This window comes from Suncus etruscus, chromosome 11 (assembly GCF_024139225.1).
Source record: "Suncus etruscus isolate mSunEtr1 chromosome 11, mSunEtr1.pri.cur, whole genome shotgun sequence".
NCBI lineage: Eukaryota > Metazoa > Chordata > Mammalia > Eulipotyphla > Soricidae > Suncus > Suncus etruscus.
Genome location: NC_064858.1, coordinates 66684292 through 66706956, shown reverse-complemented (window position 1 = coordinate 66706956; position 22665 = coordinate 66684292). Strand labels below are relative to the sequence as shown.

General features: G+C 36.6%; 1 protein-coding gene across 1 annotated transcript in view; it reads left to right on the top strand.

The window, feature by feature from the left end:
• Positions 1-22665, top strand: part of TMTC2 (transmembrane O-mannosyltransferase targeting cadherins 2) — a 587133-nt gene that overhangs the window by 440617 nt on the left and 123851 nt on the right. The window contains exon 9 of the mRNA XM_049783373.1: positions 8364-8445. Coding sequence (XP_049639330.1) covers positions 8364-8445 — 82 coding nt within the window. The remainder of the gene's footprint in view (positions 1-8363; positions 8446-22665) is intronic.

The following is a 22665-nucleotide window of genomic DNA, read 5'->3' as shown; positions in this document are numbered from 1 at the left end:
AAATACTTCTGCTCTTTTCCCTTTCATATGTTACTTTTCTTTGGGGGGGAGACTTATGGGCACACCCTGTGGCACTCAAGGGTTATTCCTGGCCCTATGCTCAGAAATCACTCCTGGAAAACTCGGGCAACCATTTGGGATGCCGGGTATTCAACCTGGTTCAGTCACATGCTAGGCAAAGGCCCTACCCACTGTGCTATTGTTTTGGCCCATATGTTACATATTTTGAAAAAAATTCTTACAGTTCTTGATTTCTAACTTTCAGTCACCTTTTTCTTTGTCTTTCCCGCTGCTGAAAGGCAGTGAGCTTAACATTACCTGTATCTAAGCTCACCAATTCTTGGCCAATTATGAGTCATCTGCTGATACCGTCTGATTCTGTCCTTATTTATAGAAATATATTCTTTATTTCTACCATTTTTTTCAAATTTTAGCATTTCTCTCAGCTAACAATATTTATAGATTTGTACATATTATTTTTCTATAAGGACTCAACATAATAACTATAGATATTTACATTCTCTTCCTGAAAATTCTGACATGTTTCATAATTCAACATTAGAACCTACTTTGGTGCCTGCCTGGTTTTCCTTTTTCACCATGTTTTTCTTACCATTAGTATGCCTTGTATTTTTTTATTGGCATACTGGGGATATACTGAATTATTTAAAGTTGTATATAACTTTGTAGATTTGAAAACTTCTGATTTCTCTAATGTCCTGGTTTTTATTTCCTCCTTTTATAATAGTCTTCCCCTAGTACACTTTCCCATAAATACACCTACAACTTTTATATAGACTCTAGGGTTATTATACTGTAGCCTTTTTGTAGTTGTAAGATATGAGGGAGGGAGACATTTTTTATCATCTATTAGATAACTTTGTCTTTATTATGACCCCTTGTTGTAGTAGATAGCTTAATCTTATCACCTTTTCTGACTTCACTTTATTATTAATAGTAGCATTAATGATTTTATTGTTCTATTGTAATGATTATATATTCTGTTATATGAAAGCATCACCCAAAACTGCTTTTTTTTATCTGTATCTTGTTTATTTGCAGTACAGATTAAACACTGATGGTAAATAGCAGTGCCACTGTGTTAATGCAAAGGCATATGTTATCAAAATTATTATGACAATCTATAATACAAAATAATTTGGCAAACAACAGTCACTAAGATCATGTATGTTTTGATGCTATTTTTGTTCTGTTTTGTGTTTTTTTCTTACCCAAAGATAATCATTGCTTACTCCTTCCTACCTTTGTGCTCAGGGTTCATTAACATTGAGAAGGACTGATTTGGAACTTGTAGAGCTTTCATTTTCATCTGCTTCCTCCTTCAAAAGAAAGCTTCAAAACTCATTAAAATAAAACCCCCTTGACCAAATGTGGTCTCTGGTGAAGTGTTAAAGAAAATTATATATGGCTAGAGTTCCTTGAAGATAGAGCTAAATATGCATCAGTTTTTTTTTTTATTTTTGTTTTTGTTTTGCTTCTTTGTTTTGGTTTCATACCCAGCAGTGCTCCAGGATATTCTACTAGTGAGGCTTGGAAATTCATGGCAGGGGCTGGGGATACAACCCAGGGTATTCAACATGCAAGGCTAAAGCTCTACATGCTGTACTATCTATCCCCAAGACAATATGTGAAAATAATAATCTATATTGATAATTTACCTTTATTTGATAGATTTAGGCAAAAACATTTAGTTAGAAGACTTTTCTCTGAGTGCCCACAGTATCTCTGTTCTTCACTTAATAATATATGTATGTATTGCTTTAGTTCTTTTAGTGTTTGAACAGAGCTACATTCTCACTATTATGAAGAGCTTATAGGAGCTAGAATCTATTGAACATTGACAATGATCAATGTAATATAGGAATTTTATGAGTAGTAACTCAACAGCAAACCTTATCAGGAGTTTCAACTTTAGGATCTGCATTTCTAAAGTCATTAAACACTGAGAGAAGCCGGGCCGGAGAGATAGCACAGCGGTGTTTGCCTTGCAAGCAGCCGATCCAGGACCAAAGGTGGTTGGCTCGAATCACGGTGTCCCATATGGTCCCCTGTGCCTGCCAGGAGCTACTTCTGAGCAGACAGCCAGGAGTAGCCCCTGAGCACTGCCGAGTGTGACCGAAAAACCAAAAAACCAAAAAACAAACAAAAAAAGAAAACTGAGAGAAGCCAAGCTATTTTTGGTAGTATCCCAGAAAAAATAATTAAATTCAGATCTTTAAAACTCAAATCCCTGATGCAGAATTTTCTCTATTAAAAGCATATATTTTAATACATATACTTTAATAGAAAAAAATAGAAAACATAAGCATAAAATAACTATTTTCAGTGATTAAGTGATTTGATTGTTTATATTTTATGTCCTCTTTTAAAGGGTCTTGTTGCTATTTATTGTTGGTATATGCATAATTCCATGTACCCCAAAGTGTACACTCAACATTTCCTATTTTGAGAAAATCAGTTAGCCAGTATGATTTGTGCCAAGCCTACCTAGTGTTTATAAGCAGTTGAGCAAGGTATGGTGTCTTTCTCATGGGCTTCTGAATTGCTCGATTAATATTATGCATTTGTTACTGGGAGTTTCAATTCAATCAATCCTAGATCTTACAGATCTATCTGCTATCTCAAGAGTCAATAAAACTTCAACAAATGTGAAGAAAAATTTGGAAGTTATGATTGCTTAGTGGATTTTGTGCAGTCTTTCTACCAGCTTTTTTTCCCAATGGTCAAGAGGTCTGCAAACTTTGAAGTGTTTATTTCATTCTCACAACTATTTCATCATCCAATTCCAGAGGAAGGTGCCTATATTTTTTTGTTTTCTGCCTCCCCATAACCTCTTATTCCAAATGTTTTTCTGTTAGTCAGTCACAGTTTCTGGTGATCTTGCACATTTTCTCTTACTACCCAGTGGCACTCAGGGGTTACTCCTGACTCTGTGCTCAGAAATCACCCAGGCAGGCTTGGGGGACCAAATGAGATGCAAGGAATTGAGCCTGGGTTGGCTGCATGCAAGGCAAACACCCTACAGCTGTGCTATCACTCCAGACCTCAACAAGGAGAATTTTAAGTAGATAAATACAAATGTGTATATTTATTCCAGTGAGCAGAATGTACTGCTAGAATTTGGGAGGGATCCAGTTTGGCAATATTCTTTTCATAACACATTTATACATAAATCTTCTATTGCTAATATGCCTATCTGACTATTTTCTGTGTGTATATGTGTGTGTGTTTTTCCATCTCTGCTGAATTAGGAATTAGTTTTGCTTATAAAATAATACCATAGTGAGCAGGCAGAGAGATGAAGGGTGGTCCAAATCCAGCTGATCTCAAAGCTTCATCTTGCCTCTGTACTTAAGAATCTTCATAAGTTCTGTTTAGGGGACCATATGTGATGCACTGGATCATACCCAATTGGCCACATGCAAGAACAAGCTCCTTATTTGCTGCACCACCTCTCCAAACCAAACCCCTATTTTATATGGCACTTTCGTTCTCACACAATAAATTGATACATTACAAAAGTTGACTCCAAAGTCATTCTTAGCTTGGCAGAAATGTGGTCACTTATTTTGAGCAATAGGTATGTTTGGCTGATATTGTTGTCATCTGTCAGTTGTGGATCCTTTCAGTTATGGTCAAACAACAACAGAATTTTATATTAGAATGCTTTTCTCTATTATTTTTTATTTGAATTTTTAAAAGAGAATTTTTAGACCCTCAATATCTGGACTGACTTAGATCGTGGCCTGGATGTCTGAACAGCTTTTCTTTCATCTGTGCACCAGCTGAAGTATGACACCTATTCCAAATATCCCTGAAACACTCAGTAATGTTGAATGTTCTGGTTTCATGGTTCTTCTTATGTGCCATGTGACTGTCTAAATAAATTTTTGTTGAATGTCATTTGACCATTGTAAGGGCACATCTCCATCATCACCATGATATTTCTCTGTCATCCTGAGTCAACATCATTGTGTGACAAGAGAAAAATATGGCTGGATCTATACCCATATGTGACAGTGAACAAATGGATGGAAGGTTGATAAGCATGTATCAGTGAACACTTATTCCATATAGAGCAGGGGTCTCAAACTCGCGGCATGCTGGCTGTTTGCGGCCCTCCGTACAACATTTTGTGGCCCGTGGCCGGCCTTCAAATATTGCAGTATTCGCGATTATTCGCTTACTGAATAATCGCAATAAAAATCGCATTAGTAAGAAACGAATCGCATTAAACATTCGCATACCCCCGAAATGTTTAATGCGATTTTTTTTCTTACTAACGCGATTTTTTATTGCTAATATTCGGTAAGCAAAATCCCTTATGCAGCCCTGTCTCACCCCGACTTTGCCTCCTGCGGCCCCCAGGTAAATTGAGTTTGAGACACCTGATCTAGAAGTTTTACAGCCTAACCTTTCAAAGTAGCACATTTCTGGAATAGGGCTACTAATTTAATAGCCCTGCCAGATAAATGCCAGAGAACCTTTAAACCCCTGTTCTGTCAGAGCAAACTTGTGTTTCTTGGTCAAAGTACCTAACCTCTTTGTATCTCAGTTTTTAAATGTTAAATGGATACTATGAATGTCCTTATAATATTAGGATTTAATGTGACCATAAACAAGGTCTTAGAACAGCACGCAGTATGTCGAAACTGTCTTTAAAAGGTATTTTATTGAATCACTTTCATTGGAAATTCATTGAAATCTCATTTCAAAATTTGAAAGGAGATTTTCGGAATGCTAGGATAATGGACTACTTGAAAACAGTGTTTTAGGATGCATAGAGGATGAATGAAAATTTTATTAAGTTTTACAAATATCATATGATCTAGTGCTATCAAAGGGTGTCTTTGTTAATACCCTCATTTGAAGGAGTCTGTTGAGTGAAAAGCTGAGCTAGCAGTGAAACCTCACTGATATTACTGATGGAAACCTGTGATTTCTTCTGGTGGCATGTCACAGCATTGTAAATGCAATTTAACTTGTCTGCTCTAGGTATATTGTCTGAGGTACACAAGCAATAGTGTAACAATGGAATATTTATTCATATTAGAAGCAGAATGTTGCTCTGATGACATGGAACAGTGCTGAAGATGGCTTTTAGACAAATTGAATTTCTAACAGTGGGTTTACATGTTCACTTGGTGCTCTTGAATGGCATAAGAAACTTTCTAGGTGCCTGAACGATAGTGCAGCAGTAGGGCATTTGCCTTTCACATGGCTGATCCAGAATGGACCTTGGTTTGATCCCTGGCATCCCATATGGTCCCCCACGCCAGGAGAGATTTCTGAGCGCATAGCCAGGAGTAACCCCTGAGCATAACCAGGTGTGGCCTAAAAACAAAAAAATGAAAGAAACTTTCTAGGCTGTCCTCTATCTGAGGGACTATACTGCCTGCAATGTACTTTCATATAACAAAGGTATCAATATTCTAGATGGATTGAGTGTCATCTGTCAGTATAGAAATGGTTAATTTGGGTTCTCAGCTACTGTACTCTAGCTTAGGGCCAGCACACTGGCTCTGGAAGAAAAGGACCAGTTCCCTTCTCCTATTATGAACTGAAAAACTATGGCAGGGGAAAAAGATAATATAAGAAGACAATTTGTATTTGCTTGCTTTGGAAGACACATCCAGTGGCATTAGGTTTCCTTCCAGTTGTGTAGAGGACAATATGTGTAGCTAAATTCTAACCTCTTATGGCTACATGTCAGGTAGTAAGTCTTATTTTAAACCAGTGAATATGCTCTCTGAACTAAATTAATTTTTTTTTGTTTGTTTGGGGCCACATTTGGAGGTGTTTCCAGTGGCTTCCTCCTGGCTCTGGGCTCAGACATAACTCTTGGCAGGGTTGGGGAACCATAGGTGGTGCCAAGTATTGAACCCAGGACAGCTGCATAGATAACCCAGGTTATCTATAAAAAAAAACAGGTTACCTACTTTCATTAGTCATAGGCCCCTAAATTCCTTTTTAAAAAGAGAACTTTTGTCAGGAGGGTTTACTTCACATTGATTTGATTAACAGTGAAAGAAAATGAGACTTTTTCTGTTCAGAAACTTGTTTTGATTAACTTTCTTGGTGTCATGATTACACTGGAACTCAGAATTTCATCAAATCCACTGTAGTCTGCAGTACCCTGTTTGACTGCAGTACCCTGAACTCATCAGAAGTGTGAGTCCAAGTTAAAGTAAATAACTCTCCATGTCCTTCCTTCACTGTCAATGTTTCTCAAAAGGAAGAATAAAATTAGGAAATCATTTACATCCAGCTTTATCCCCTTGGGAATATGTTTGAGTTTTCAGCCTGTGGCACACTGACAATGACAAATGAAGGCACTGGGATCGCCTTCCCATCAGCTGCTGCCTTTTATGGTATCAGGGTTTCCTTGCTTACCTCCCTGACCTCACTGCAAAGCAGCTGTTGGGAAAGGCGCCTGTGTTTCTCTCATGAAGCTACCTTTCTAAGGATCCCCGTGGGCTTTTAACTTTTTCAGCATCTACAGCTGTGTGAACCAACACTGGCTCTGTGGGGCCAATCAGTAGTTGGCAGTTATAACTAAGAAGCTGGGATGCAGCAATCCCCCAAAGGACCAGAAATCTGGTCTTAATTCACATACAGCACCCATAGCATAAATAATTTCACTGAATGCTTGGAGACCTTGTTTAATAACTCAAGATTCAGGGATTTTTCCAGTTGTTTGAATCCCCCACATGGAGTGTACACAGAACACATACTATATCCATATATCATATATGGCACAGCGGGTAGGACATTTGCCTTGCATGTAGCTGACACAGGTTCAATTTCTGGCATCCCATATGGTCCTCTGAACCAGCCAGGTGTAATATCTGATTGCAGAGTCGGGAATAACCATTGAGCACCACTGGGTGTGGCCCCAGTTAAAAAAATCATGTTCTGTGAGGTTTGTGATGCAAAGAATAGATTGTGCATTTTTATAAAATTTAAAAGTAGCCAATGTTTGTAGAGTAATACAAAAATCTAAAATATAATTTAATAATATTTAACTTTAATATAATTATAAAGTTGATTCAAAAAATTCCTCCTGTTAAAATGCTACAAGAAATTCTTGCAGGGAATTATAGCATTTGGATTATTGAATATTTGGTAAGTCTTAGAAAATAAAGAGGCATTATAGTCTGGGGTAGCATTATTCAGATCAACCAAGCAAAGAAGACAGAAGACATGAAAAAAAAAGTATCTGATTATTTAATGTGAACTAATGATAATAGATGATCTTCTATGCATTACTTGCTAGGATAGAGACCTAAAAATGTGGTAACAGGGATTATTTTTCATGAATTAATACACAAAAGGACTGTATTTATGTGATGGGAAGAATCAAAGTTGCAAGGAATGTATACTACTAATGTACTTTTCTAACTTTAGCTGGGAATGTAGGTGGAAGATTGAACTCATGTCTTGCCTATGTGAACTTTCAGGTTTATTTGTTTTTTTTTTGTTTTTGTTTTTGTTTTTTTTTTTGGTTTTTGGGCCACACCCGTTTGATGCTCAGGGGTTACTCCTGGCTAAGTGCTCAGAAATTGCCCCTGGCTTGGGGGGACCATATGGGACGCCGGGGGATCGAACCGCGGTCCGTTCCTTGGCTAGCACTTTCAGGTTTATTTGTATTCATACACACATACATACACACACACACACACACACACACACACACACACACACACACACCTGGAGTTTATTTGATAGTGCTTAAATTTAAAAAAATCAGGTAATCAGATAAGTGCTTAAATTAGAAAAAAAATATCGGATAATCAGGTAAGATTATCTCCCTTCACCATGGACCACAGCTATATGTCTATAGTTAGGAAGATGATGTCATTTTAGATTAAATCCTAGATTATCAAGTATTTTTATTCTAAAAATTGACAGCAGCAAGGTAAACATTGGCTAGTTCATATTTCAATAAATAACTTTCTTCAAGGATAAAATGTATGATTAATACAAGATTATCTCAAAATCTCTTTACAAGGAAGTAACTCAAGAGGAAAAAGTAAAACAAATTACATGTATTTTCTATCATTTATCTAATAATCCCCTTGAAACTTCATACTCCTTTCACTTGCTTCTCTGACTTCATCTCTTTGAGTTTCTTGGATTTGCTCTCTCTCTATTCTTCCAGTCTTGGTGTTTCCCAAGACTCTAGAGTTCACTCCTCTCTTCCAGCATTTTGTCTTCGGACATCTTTATTTATCTACAAAAATGGAGCATGTTGCTTTATAACTACTTATTAGACAGTGACTACTTTTGGGGGCCAAGCTCCTGATCGACTGCTGAATCCTCCATGTTCTCTGTTTTTTAAGGGTCGTAAGAGTGAAGCTGAAAAGTTCTTCTTGAAGGCTATTGAGCTGGATCCCACCAAAGGAAACTGTTACATGCATTATGGTGAGTGGCTGAGAGTTTTTTTCCATTTCCATCAGATTTGTTGTTAATGTTACTATCAGACTTAGATTTTTCTGGATAAGGACATTTTGATAGAACTTTGTTTTATTGTCACAGATATATCTCTGTGGTCTTTAGAGGAAGTCTCATACCTCAATCAAGGGTGGGGGCTTTGGTGGTCTGGAAGCAATGCTAACACAGAAAATAATTCACACAGGTTAAGTTCAGGAACTTCCACCACAAGCTATCTGCTAGTCAGCAGACAGGTAAGCTGTGGGCCAAAACCGGAAGAAGTCTCTCTGACCAGAGGTCTTTATTGTGAACTGTAGAACCACCCCCATGGGTGAAGAAAAGGTAGCTGTAGGGGGCCAATCCAGAGGTTCTTCCAGCCCAAATGAGACAAGCACATTCAAAGAAGAAATATCCTGATTAGAGTGATAACAGATTATTACAAATGTGTTTTTTCCCCATCTAAACAGCCATGCTAAAAGGACATGCATGTTCTTTTATTTTTAGTAGTTTTTTTAAATTGGTTATCAGAAATCTGATTAACAAAAGGAATGTCCACAGTTTTTTGAGTTGTTTGTTACTGAAATGAAATCTGTCATCAAGAAAGTATCGTGTCTCTTACCTCCTGTAAAATATATAATCTAAAAACTGGTTATCTTCACTCTAAGTCATATAGATTGCTTAGTAAATGGAGGTTCACATTTTGGCCTCCAAATCCTGTTTTCAGAAAGATAAGGTTGTTCACACTTTCTAAAAGTGAGATTGAGGTCAGGGAGAAAATGGAAAAGGGTATAAAAATGTTTCTTACATTTATTGTAGCCTTAATCAGTTTAAAATGAACTGACATAACAATCCTGTCTCACTCCAATTTATCATAAGTATTGAGTCCTGTGTTCAAGTAAGGGAAAGAATAGAGCTGATTTGGTATTGAGATATAGCAGTGTGCAGCTGAAATGACTTTCAAGGACTCAAAAAACATTTATTCTGGCAAATTTCTTGGAGAAAAAAATATGGTTTTCCTTGGCCACTATCAACGTCATTGTACATTTTTTTTCTTTTTCAAGCAATCTTTCTTTTTTATTTAACTTAATTGCTTTACCTAAACACTGTGGTTACAGAATTGTTCATAGTTGGGTTTCAGTCATATAATGTACACCACCCTTCATCAGTGCATCTTTCCTGCCACCAATTCCCACCCCTCTCTCTCTCTCTCTCCTCTCTCTCTCTCTCTCTCTCTCGATACTAAAGTTTACACTATTGTTGATAAAGGGGTGCAATGAATGTCATTTTCTCTTTTCAGCACCCAGTTTTTATCCAGGGTGGTCAGTTTCAATTCTCATTATCATAGTAGACCCTTTTCAACTCTAACTGCACTCTCCACTGTTCTTTGTGGCAAGCTTCCTACAATGTACTGATCATCATCTCTGTTGTCTCTAAATATAATTACACTGTCTTTTATTTTTCTCATATCCCACAGATCAGTGAGTTGATTATGTCTATCCCTCTCCCTCTGACTCATTTTACTCAGCACATTAATCTTCATGTCGAACGAACTATGTATAAGCAAAATTCACGACTTCATTTTTTCCTAATGGCTGCATAGCATTTAATTGCAGAGAGCAATTTCTATAGCCACTCATCTGTTGTTGGGCATCTGGGATGTTTCCAGATTCTTGCTATTATAGATAGTCCTACAATGAACATAGGAGTACAGAGGGTACTATGTTTGTATTGTGTTTTAAATTTGTTAAGGTTTAAACTTGTTGACCTCTCAAGGAGTGACAAGGAAGTATTGAAATCTCCAACTATTATTCTGTTGCTATTGAAATCTTCAAAACTATCAGCAATTGTTTTAATTAGTTTACCTACCCCCTTTGGATGCATCTATTTTTAGGAGTGTGATTTCTTCCTGGCATACATATCCCTTGATCATTAAGAAATGCTTACTATTGTCTCTTATAACCTTGTTAAACCTAAATTCTGTGTATTAAATTTGCCACAAGCCAGAGGCAAATATTATCTTCAATGGAGATAAACTAAAAGCCTTCTATCTTAATTCTGGCACAAGGCAAGGCTGTCCTCTCTCACCACTCCTATTCAACATAGCACTGGAAGTAACTTGCTATAGTGATCAGGCAAGAAAAAACATCAAGGGAATCCAGATAAGAAAGGAAGAAATAAATCTCTCTCTGTTTGCAGATGACATGATACTCTACTTAGAAAACCCTAAGCAGTGGTCCTCAAACTGTGGCCACGGGCCACATATTGTATTTGTATCTGTTTTTGTTTCTTCATTGCGAAATAAGATATATGCAGTGTGCATAAGAATTCGTTCATAAGTTTTGTTTTTACTATAGTCAAACCCTCCAATGGTCTGAGGGACAGTGAACTAGCCTCTGTTTAAAAAGTTTGAGGACCCCAAGACTCTACCAAAAAGCTTCTAGAAACAATAGATTCATATAGCAAGGTGGCAGGCTACAAAATTAACACACAAAAATCAAGGGCCTTTCTATACACCAATAATAATAGGGAAGAAATGGACATTAAGAAAAGAACCCCATTCACATTAATGCCACACAAACTCAAATATCTTGGAGTCAAAGATGTGAAGGACCTATACAAAGAAAACTATAAAACTCTGCTCCAAAAGATAAGAAAGGACACATGAAAATGGAAGCACATACCCTGCTCATGATTGTCAGGATTAACATCATTAAAATGGCAATACTCCCCAAAGCATTGTACAGATTTAATGTGATTCCTCTAAAGATGCCCATGACATTCTTCAAAAAGTGGATCAGGCACTTTTGAAATTCATTTGGAACAATAAACACCCTCAAATAGCTAAAGCAATTATTGGGAAAAAAGAATATGGGAGGCATTACTTGCCCCAACTTTCAAGTGTATTACAAAGCAATAGTTATTTTAACTTTTTGACATGTGTGCATCATTGAAATTTACTCATTTTACTAAAGAAGAAATAACTACATGGTAGTGGCTATGAGAAGTAACTGTTTCAACATTACCTACTTCTTAAGAGAATTATTACTTCAGAAACATCTTTTTGAAATTATATGGCAATTTGCCATTTAAATATGTGCAGTAAAAGCTATTGTTCTCGCTTATGAAAAATCCCCATTTCAGAATTCAATAGAGGTTCCAGAATTGGCTAAAGTTCGTTTTATAAAGATTTTTATTATTTCTTCTCCAATAAACTGTATACTGTGATTTACATATCAGTTCTTTGTCAGCTTGCAAGTTATGGATATTTTTAGAATATTTACACCCATGAACTGAATGAATAATAATCATCCTTCACTTAAAAATTAATGTTTAAATGAAATATACATGTTATTTTGAATCTTCATTTTAATTCTTTTGCAAATGCCAGTGAAAATGCCAGAGTGGCTGTTTTGGCTTATGAAAATGTATTCTTCAGGAAGAATGTGTGCTTTTGATTTACTTATTTAAGATATGGAAAACTTGGAAAATACTCTCCAGTGGAAACAAGATTGAATAAATTATAGGAGTGTATATTGGCTTGGCAGTAATTAGAAGGCAGTATTTTGAAGCACAAACAGTTATTTGTTTTTTTTTTGAGTTCACTATTTTTATGTTTTAGAGGAAAGAGGTGGCTTCCAATTTTTCTTTTATATATATATATATTATATATATATAATAATATATATATATATTATTTAAACACTTTGATTACATACATGATTGTGTTTGGGTTTCAGTCATGTAAAGAACACCACCCATCACCAGTGCAACATTCCCATCACCAATGTCCCAAATCTCCCTCCTCCCCACCCGACCCCGGCCTGTACTCTAGACAGGCTTTCCATTCCCTCATACATTCTCATTATTAGGCCAGTTCAAAATGTAGTTATTTCTCTAACTAAACTCATCACTCTTTGTGGTGAGCTTCCTGAGGTGAGCTCTAACTTCCATCTCTTTTCTCTTTTGTGTCTGAAAATTATTATTGCAAGAATGTTTTTTATTTTTCTTAAAACCCATAGATGAGTGAGACCATTCTGCATTTCTCTCTCTCTCTCTGACTTATTTCACTCAGCATAATAGATTCCATACATCCATGTATAGGAAAATTTCATGACTTCATCTCTCCTGACAGCTGCATTGTGTATATGTATCACAGTTTCTTTAGCCATTCGTCTGTTGTAGGGCATCTTGGTTGTTTCCAGAGTCTTGCTATGATAAATAGTGCTGCAATGAATATAGATTAAGGAAGGGGTTTTTGTATTGTATTTTTGTGTTCCTAGGGTATATTCCTAGAAGTGGTATAGCTGGATCGTATGGGAGCTCGATTTCCAGTTTTTGGAGGAATCTCCATATCACTTTGCATAAGGGTTGAACTAGACAGCATTCCCACCAGCAGTGGATAAGAGTTCTTTTCTCTCCACATCCCCGCCAACACTGTTTATTTTCATTCTTTGTGATGTGTGCCATTCTCTGTGGTGTGAGGTGGTACCTCATAGTTGTTTTGATTTGCATCTCCCTGATGATTAGTGATGTGGGGTATTTTTTCATATGTCTTTTGGCCATTTGTATTTCTTCTTTGTCAAAGTGTCTGTCCATTTCTTCTCCCCATTTTTTGATGGGATTAGATGTTTTTTTCTTGTAAAGTTCTGTCAGTGCCTTGTATATTTTGGAGATTAGCCCCTTATCTGATGGGTATTGGGTGAATAGTTTCTCCCACTTACTGGGGGGCTCTTGTATCCTGGGCGCTATTTCCTTTGAGGGGCAGAAGCTTCTCAGCTTAATATATTCCCATGTGTTAATCTCTGCTTTCACTTGCTTGGAGAGTGCAATTTCCTCTGGGAGAGCGAGTTTTCTGGAGCCTCTTTTCGGCCCACTCCCAAGAGGTTCAAGCAACAGGACAGTAGACAGACACATACAGGCAGCACTCACAATTTTTCACAATCGGGCCCCATGGGGCAGGTGTAGTTTCATGGATTTTCTTAGCCTGATGTCACAAACGGGACCTGGCTTCTGCAAAGTACTGCTTATAGCCAGTTTTCATGTTATGGAGCAGTTCCTTGGCGTTCCCACCCTAGAATTGGCTTCTGGGAGAGCGAGTTTTCTGGAGCCTCTTTTCAGCCCACTCCCAAGAAGTTCACGCAACAGGACAGTAGACAGACACACACAGGCAGCACTCACAATTTTTCACAGTTGGGCCCCACTGAGCAGGCGTAGTTTCCACAATTTTTCATTTCTTCTTCACATAGGCTTGCTAAAGAGGAAACTAGGTGAAGTTTTAAAACAGATTTAATCAATTGCTTAAATATTTAGGCTTTGTAGAACTTATAGTCACCAAGACTTGGAAGACTCCCCATCTTTACACTAAAAATACTTACAAAATATTTATCAATTTAGTTTTCATCTTGTTTCAGATATATGCTCAATTTCTCACTTGTATTTCATCCAGAATTTTTAGGATTGGAATCTATTATGTTGAGTGAAATAAATCAGAGGTATAGACACAAAATAGTCTCACTCATCTATGGGTTTTAAGAAAAATTAAAGACATTACTGTAATAAGGCCCGGAGAAAATAGAGTTAAGGGCTAGAAGGGCCAGAAGGAACGGCTCATAATTTGAAGATTACCACAAAAAGTGGTGAATGCTGTTAAGGAAATAACTACTTTAACAACTAGCCTGACAATGTTAAAGAATGAGAGGTGTAGAATTCCTGTCACGAATACATGCAAGGGTGGAGGACGAAAGGGGGCATTGGTGGTGGGAATAATGCACTGGAGTAGGGGAGTATTCTATTTATGACTGAAACCCAACTACAAACATGCTTGTAATCATGATGCTTAAATAAAAATTTATATTAAAAATTATTTTTGAATTTAAGTGTCACAGAAATAAAGTTGCATTCCTATGCCAACAAGCTTTCAGTGTGTTCACATGTTCAAATCAAATGAAGCAAATCAAGTAAATGGGTGACATTTATTTCACCAATGTTGAAGGTTAGAACTTTGTGTCTCATATCTCCTGTGGATTTATAATTCAGGAAAATCTTCAAGGACAATCATTACGATTCTATTAAGGGTTTATTACCCAAAGTTTAAGACAAAATAAGAAATCCCTTTTTTTTTTGTTTTTTTGTTTTTTGTTTTTGGGTCACACCTGGCGGTGCTCAGGGGTTACTCCAGGCTGTCTGCTCAGAAATAGCTCCTGTCAGGCACAGGGGACCATAAGGGACAGCAGGATTTGATCCAACCACCTTAGGTCCTGAATTAGCTGCTTGCAAGGCAAACACCGCTGTGCTCTCTCTCCGGGCCCAGAAATCCCTTCTTTTAAAAACAAATTGAAAAACCTTTCTATTGGAAAAAATATACTATAAATTTCTCTTCACATACTTAGCCATAAATTTGATGTACTTTGAAACTTCAGTGAACATTTGTGTGTTAGTACCTAGTATATATAAATCTCGAAACAGAAACATTCCTTAGATATCAAGGATAAAAGCATCAATATATATATATATATATATATATATATATATATAAATTTCTTCTATATCAAAGGTAAAAACCTCAGAAGTTCCAAGGTAATAGATTGAGATGAATAGAAAAGAATAAAGAAAAACAACTACAGATATTGGGCCATTTTCTTCTTTTCTTGTCTACTTTTTAGCTATGTTTATAGCTATAAAGCTTTTAGTTTTAATTTTCATTTCTAGGGCTCTCTTTGATTCAGTTCTATAGCTCTCGTTGAGTGATGCTCATTTCCAAGGATTCAACTCTGATGAGTATGGAATTTCTTATCTCTAGACTCAGCTCAGGATTTATTGAGTAACTTACTAGATGGTGGAACACATCAGGGGGAAAAGGCAAGACTTTAATGATTCTTGCAAATGGGGACAGAGAAGCAAAATTTGTTTGAAAATGGTTTAGCTATAATTTAGTTTATAAAAGGCATCTTGTAAATAAGGGACCTTAATTGCGGGATCTTGATATAGGAAACCTATATTTGAGTGGGTAGATATGAAATCACCTACTCAACCTAGACAACATGTACATATTAGAGAATTTAATCCATATTATAGCTTTATAGCTTTGCTTTCACAAATACTAAAACTAAGAAAACACTGGTGGCAGATGAAAGGCCAAGCCTATGTTTGAGAACTAGCTCAGTGCACAGCTAAGTGCATAGCTAGACGTTGTAAGAAGATATTCTAGGAATCAAGTTTGCACCTTTCATGAGTGAACACTAAAGAGTGAGCTGTCCATTGAAGAGTTTGCAAAATTGGGTTTATAAGGAAATGAGGGAGAATTTACCCACTGTGAAAGGGCGGGGGTGATTTCAACAACCACTAAAGGAGGTCTAACACTAATACAGTTTCAGTCCTTCCTCTCAGCATCACCAAAGACAGTGGAATTGAAAAAGAAGTATATTATCTCTAGCATTTTTATTCATTTGGTTCTATAACAAATTTAACATCTTGAAACATTTTACTGCATTTATCAAACACTTACTTGTCTTTTCTTTAGTCTGGTTCTCCCCTCCTCCTCCTTATTTTTTACTCCTACTCCTCTTCATTTTCTTCTTGTCTTTTTCTTCTCCTTTTACTTTTCTTCCTCTTCTTCCTCCTGTTCCCCATCTTTTTTCTTTCTCCTTCTCCGCCTCCTCCTCCCTCTCTTCCACTTCTTTCTCCTTTTCATCTTCCTCCTCATTTGAAAATGTTCCCACTACATTTAAGGTTAGAGGTAATGGAAAGATAGAATTTTCAACTGACTCCCTAGAAAAGAAAACTTTCAACTTTAGTGGTAGAAAAGGACTTAAGATCCAGCTTTAAACGTTTAAGTTCTCAGGGTGAAAGCCATAGTACAGTGGGGAGGGTGTTTTCCTTGCACATAGCCAACCTGGGTTCAATCTCCTGCATCCCATTTGGTCCCTCAAACCTGCCAAGAATGATCTCTAATCACAGAGATAGGAGGAAGCCCTAAGCACCAATTGTGTGGCCCCCAAACAAAATAAAATTGTAAGTCCAGAACTTTTAAATGTTGATATGGATTTCTTTCTAAGAATAGGTACACAAGTACATTACTAAAATTAAGTTTGATTTTCATCAATAGACTCTGAAAGAAGCAACTTGAATATGTGTAAGAGATTGAATTGTGAGAATTTTGTGGTTATATTTTATTATTCTTAATTAAAACTAGTTAGAAGATAGCATTGAACTGAGACTGCTACATTTCATTTTAGTCACTTTAGAAGTATGAAATACCACTTGAAAATTAATAATAAACTAAATAATATAGCATTGATTCAAAATTAAAGTACATTTTTAATGATTCATGGAAATTGCATCAGATGATAAATACTTCTAATACTTCAAAGCAAAGCATTTTTAGAATATCATTTTTTGTTTGTTTTGTTTTGCTTTGTGGCCACACTCAGTGACACTCAAGGGTTACTCTTGGCTATGCACTCAGAACTTGCCCCTGGCTTGGGGTACCATATGAGACACCTGGTGATAGAACCGTAGTCTGTCCAAGGTTAGATCATGCAAGGCAAAAGCCCTACCACTTGAGCCACTGCTCTACCCCTATAACATCTTTTTATATGTCTCTTTTTTGCCCTGACAGCACAGCTATTCACAGAAAAATTAATTGGTACTTTTATTTATGGCTTCCCTTTAGAATTATTTTATATCTAATTAATGTAATGCTATTACATTTTCATACCTGTTACTACCTTGCTTGTAATAGGTCCCAAAACACATTTTAACAAAACTTACTTGGAATTAAAAGGGGAAAAAGTAGGAAAGGGTTTTTATAAGCATATGAGCAAATAATAAAGCAAAAATTATAGGATTCATATACATATGTATAATATAGTTAAAGAACAAACAGTTAATGGGACATGATTTCTGTAAAAGCAAAAAAATCTACTGGACTTTTGACATGAGAAATTATAAAATTACAAGGAAAACAGACTAAAAAAGACCAAAGGATTAGAAAAATCAAATCTTAAAGAGAAAAGAGAACAGATTTTTAAAAGATAGGCAAGCAAAAAGTTTTATTTTTAAACCAGAGTAATTTAAATAAATTTCCCTAATATGCTTTTAAGATGGTTTCTGAGAATAAGATATCTTAAAGTATATATTTTCTGTTTGTGATGATTAAAAAAAGTAAAATTTGAGCTTAGAGGCAAAATGGAAAGCATCAAATATCTGAAGAAATAAATTTATTAAACTTTAGGATCATAAGTTTATTCTCATTTGTGCAATTATATAAATCCTAAGCTAACTGTATAAAGACTTGATAAAATTGCTTTTATCATACATTAGATATAATTATATTTGACAAAATTATAGTACCATTTGAAAAAATTATATAAAATAAAATAGCTGACTTTTGAGAATGTATGTTTTAACTCTTTGAAAACTATTTTTTAACAAGTGGTTAGTTGGGACACTAACAAGCTTATAATTTTCTATTCCTTTTATGTTTTCTTTAATGAGTGCATTACTTCATGACGAATCTTTTATGAAAAGGTAAATAAATAATCTTCCTTATGTTTCTGTCAGGTAATATGGAAGACAGTTATAAAGAAAGGCATCTGCACTAAATTCTCTGTTAAATATGTCATGGTTGAAGAGTTGGCCCAATGAACTCATGTTTGCTTTATGTGCACCTGTTTGAATCCAGCACTGATTGTTCCCCTGAATACTGCCCTGTACAAAGCTGGGAACAGCAGCTGAACACCTCAGGATAGGGTTCCTGAAACCAATCATTGAATCCCCACTAAAGTCAGATGGGAAGAACATTGGGCTATCTTACAGATGAGAGAAAGAAAGTCACTAATTGTAAGATCCCAGTACCAATCAACAAAGACAGCATTATCACAAAGCAGCCCTTAACCATACTGGCAATATCTATTATAGAAGAGGGACAAAGGCCTGTTAAACATGTATAGGCTATTCTCATAGGAGGCGCAATATGTATCAGAATCACTGAACTTTGGAAATTACTTTTTATTATTATATATTCAGAGAGCAAAGATTATTTCTAATTGTAAAACAAGAATAACTGATTAAGGATCAAGGCTCATCAAATAGTGAAAGGAATCTTTATTCATCAGATCATTTTTCGTATTTTAGTGAGACATACGGAGTTGGAAGTAAAAGAGAGAAGTTTTTATAGGAATTGTGGCTTGATGATTAGTATTCGATTCTTTGTCACTTGAATTATTTTTAAGAAAGGAAAATTGATAAAAATGTATAAATCTATAGTACTTATTTTGTATCAATTACAAAATTTTATTTTATTTTTATTTTTTATTGTGGGCAAAATGAATTACAAAACTTTCACAGTAATATTTAAAGCACATAGTAATAATGTATGCGGGGCATTCCCACCAACAGTGTTGTCCTCCCTCACCCCTGTTCCCAGCATGCATCCCACTTACCCCTTCTCTCCCCCGCCCCAGTAATGCTAGTGTAACTGTTTCCCCCTTGTACATCTTGATGTAGATTGAGTATCACATCTGTTTTCATTGACTTTGGATTTCGTGTTCAAGTCTGATCATTTTTATTTGCACCAAATAAACATACAACTGTCTGGTTTTGGTACCATCCATATATCTCCCTCCAATTATGATGGTGATGAAGATGATTCCAGTAATGTGGCTCTATTAGAGATATAAGAAAGGATGTGGGAGGTGTCTGTTTAGGTGCTGTAAGTATCCATTTGGAAGAAGAAAGGGGAAAGAAGAAAAAAGTAACAAAACAAAACAAAAAAAGAGAAGGCACAAACAAAACAAAACAAGAAACCAATAAAAGTACAAAAAGAATAATAATATAATAATAAAGAATAAACCAAAGCCCAAAACCATCAGCTACGAGGAAACAAACCAAAAAAAATCGTGTCTATAAGGTTTTCCGGGACCAAACAGGTAGGGGAATTTCCGGCGCCTTATTTACTGTATGTGAGAAAAAAATTTTCTTTCTCTACCAATTTATTTAACTTAGTCATTACACACCTCTGATCATTGATTTGTAGTATACTCTGGCATGGTTTAAAATACTTTATATTGTTTTATTTAGTTGTCTTCATCAAAAATAAATGTTCTAAATCTGTAAATACCAAACTAGAAGCAGCAGTTAGAGACTTGCTAAGTCTGGACCTCACTGGGTCAACGATTTAGAAACTCTGGAGAGTTTGTTTGAAATTCTTAGTTTTCAATCCTCCAAGTGAAGCTGAGAAGCTGGAGGAACTTTAAAAAGATCACCAGGCTCCTCTCACATTTTCTCACATTTCTGAGCCTTCTGAACTGCTGGAGCTCTGTCATTTCTCTTCACTATTTATCTTCACTTCTGGTCCCAGTAGCTGCTTCTATCAATGAGCACTGGAATCTTGGCGTATAGTTCAGTCTTGGTAGGTCTCAGAGTCATCCTCCACCTTCTTCATTGAAGAGCACCTCCAAATTTTCATTGCTAACATGAATCGATGCCTTATTGTGAAAAACTGTTCCCATTATCAGCAATAGTAAAGAATGGATTGAGGGGTCAGATATTGCAGGACTTAAGGTACATGCATTGTGCACAGCCAGCCCAGTTCCACCCATGCACCACCAAAAGTGATACCTGAGCGATAGATTCAAGAGAAATCCAGAGCATTGCTGGATGTGCCCTACTTCTCTCCTGCCTCCCAAAATGATAGATTGTGAATCATGTTTTACCAAAAAGGATATAAGTGGTATGGCATTGTTATTTGCCCTGATTACAATATAATTTTAAATACTGTTTGCTTCTTTTTACTCTTGAATAAAAGTTGATATATGATGCTATAGTAAATTGTTTTCATAAAATACTCTTACCCTGTTGGAAAGTGGTTATTAAAAAATAAATGTATTAAGGACAGGAAAATAATCATCAGGCAAGATAGGATTAGAAATTCGAAAGCTATAAATTCTTTTTTTTTTTTTTTTTTTTTTTTGGTTTTTGGTTTTTGGTTTTTGGGCCACACCCGGCGGTGCTCAGGGGTTACTCCTGGCTGTCTGCTCAGAAATAGCTCCTGGCAGGCACGGGGGACCATATGGGACACCGGGATTCGAACCAACCACCTTTGGTCCTGGATCAGCTCCTTGCAAGGCAAAGGTCGCTGTGCTATCTCTCCGGGCCCGAAAGCTATAAATTCTTAATCTTTTGAGGCCAAAATTTCCGCACAGAGAAAGATGAGGAGCAGCAAGTTTCTGAATGGGAAGCAGAAGTTGGCTAGGCTGGTGGGATAAATAATGAAGTTGGAGAAAATGTGTCATTCCGAGTAAATCAAGTCTTGCAGGGGTAAGGCAAATGATTCTCAAAATAAGAAAAAGATTAGTGTATTTGTTTTCTGAACTATGTACGTTTTAAGGATTTAAAATTTATACTACTTTATCCACTTCACACTACATTTCAAATGACTATTGTATAACATAGCAAAATAATCATTTGTTTTCAAAGCAATTCAGATTTTCAAATTCAGTTTTTTAAAATAAGGCCTCTAAAAGTCACACTCCATATTTTCTGCCTTTATCAGTGCAGCACACTAGTGCGTGGCTACAGGGATATATGATTCATGAGAAACAGAATATGGGAAAATTATGCAAATGGATGGCTAGTGTTATATTATCTTATAAAATATTAATTGAAACAATTCAATTGTTAATAAGCAATCATATAAGACTTGTTTCAGCCACTATTTATAATACTAAAAATAATGCTTCATATAATTTGAGGCTTTGCTAACTACTCACAGAATGGATATTATATTGAAAAGCTAACTTAAAAATACTGTACTAGCTTAAGGGGGTATTCTTTTTATGACTGAAAGCTAACTACAATCATGTTTGTAATCATGGTGTTTAAATAAAGATATTATTTTAAAAAAATAAATAAATGGGGCTGGAGAGATAGCATGAAGGTAAGGCATTTGCCTTTCATGCAGAAGGATGGTGGTTCGAAACTCGGCATTCCATATGGTACCCTAAACCTTCCAGGAGCGATTTCTGAGCATGGAGCCAGGAGTAACCCCTGAGTGCTGCCGGGTGTGACCCAAAAACCAAAAATAAGTAAATAAATAAATAAAACTGAAGAACAAGAAAATATCCCATTAGTACTTACTTAAGCTGTGACATGATTTTGTTTTATTAGTAGCTTCCTATTTACTGGACAATAATTTACATAGTAATATTAACTATAAGCAAAGAATCAAAGTTCAAACTATTAAGCAGATGAAATTCATATTGGATAGTTGTTACATTTTTCCTCTTACTGTAGCATTTGTTATAGTTTTCTTTTTACTGTATCATTTAATTTTTTAAAGACATAGTATATGTAAAATTTAATAAAAATGTTTCATCACGGATCCTGGAAGCCGGCTCTTCACAGATATGGGCTAGGGGACACCCCAGAGCACAGGCATTTTCCCTAGCTTCGGGGGTGCTGGGAGGCTAGGCAGGCCTCAAGCCATTCCCCTCTTTCCCCCTGGACTCTAGGCCCGGCCTGAGTGCCACCTCCAGTGGCCTGCTGTGGGTTCCAGGTGAACTTTATTAGGGGCCTCCAGGCATCCGCCCCTTCCTACTCTAGGGAGGAGGAGCAGAGGGAGGGGCCGGGCAGATAGCTGGTTTCCGGTGCTTTGATCCTGAAGGCCGGCTCTTCCCAGGTATGGGGTTAGGGGACACCCCAGAGCGCAGGCATTTTCCCTAGCTTGGGGGGGTGCTGGGAGGCTTGGCAGGCCTCCAGCCGTTTCCCTATTTTCTCCCCTACTCCAGGTCTTCCCTGGATGCCAGCCCAGGTGGACTCTATCGTGGTCCTCAGGCTTTCCCCCGTTCTCTCCCAACACTAAGTGGGGGACACATGGGGTGGATGGCGGGCCAATGTAACACTGGTGTATATCAGGACATTATGTCAGGACATTACGCCATGACATTCACTGGTATCTTTTTTCTCATTGGTCTCCATTTCAAAAACCACACGGGGGCGTACCATATATATTTAAAATAAAATGGAAGGAAGGACTTTTAGTTTGGGAAGAGACCATTTTGGGTGGGGATACCATATACTTTCAAAATAAAAATGAGAGGATGGACTCTCAGGCTTGGAAGAGGCCAGTACTCTTTAACTACTTGTTTACCCTCAACGGCCTCTTGGCCTCTTCCTCTTTTATTGTGTAATTGTGGTTGCTACCATACTAGG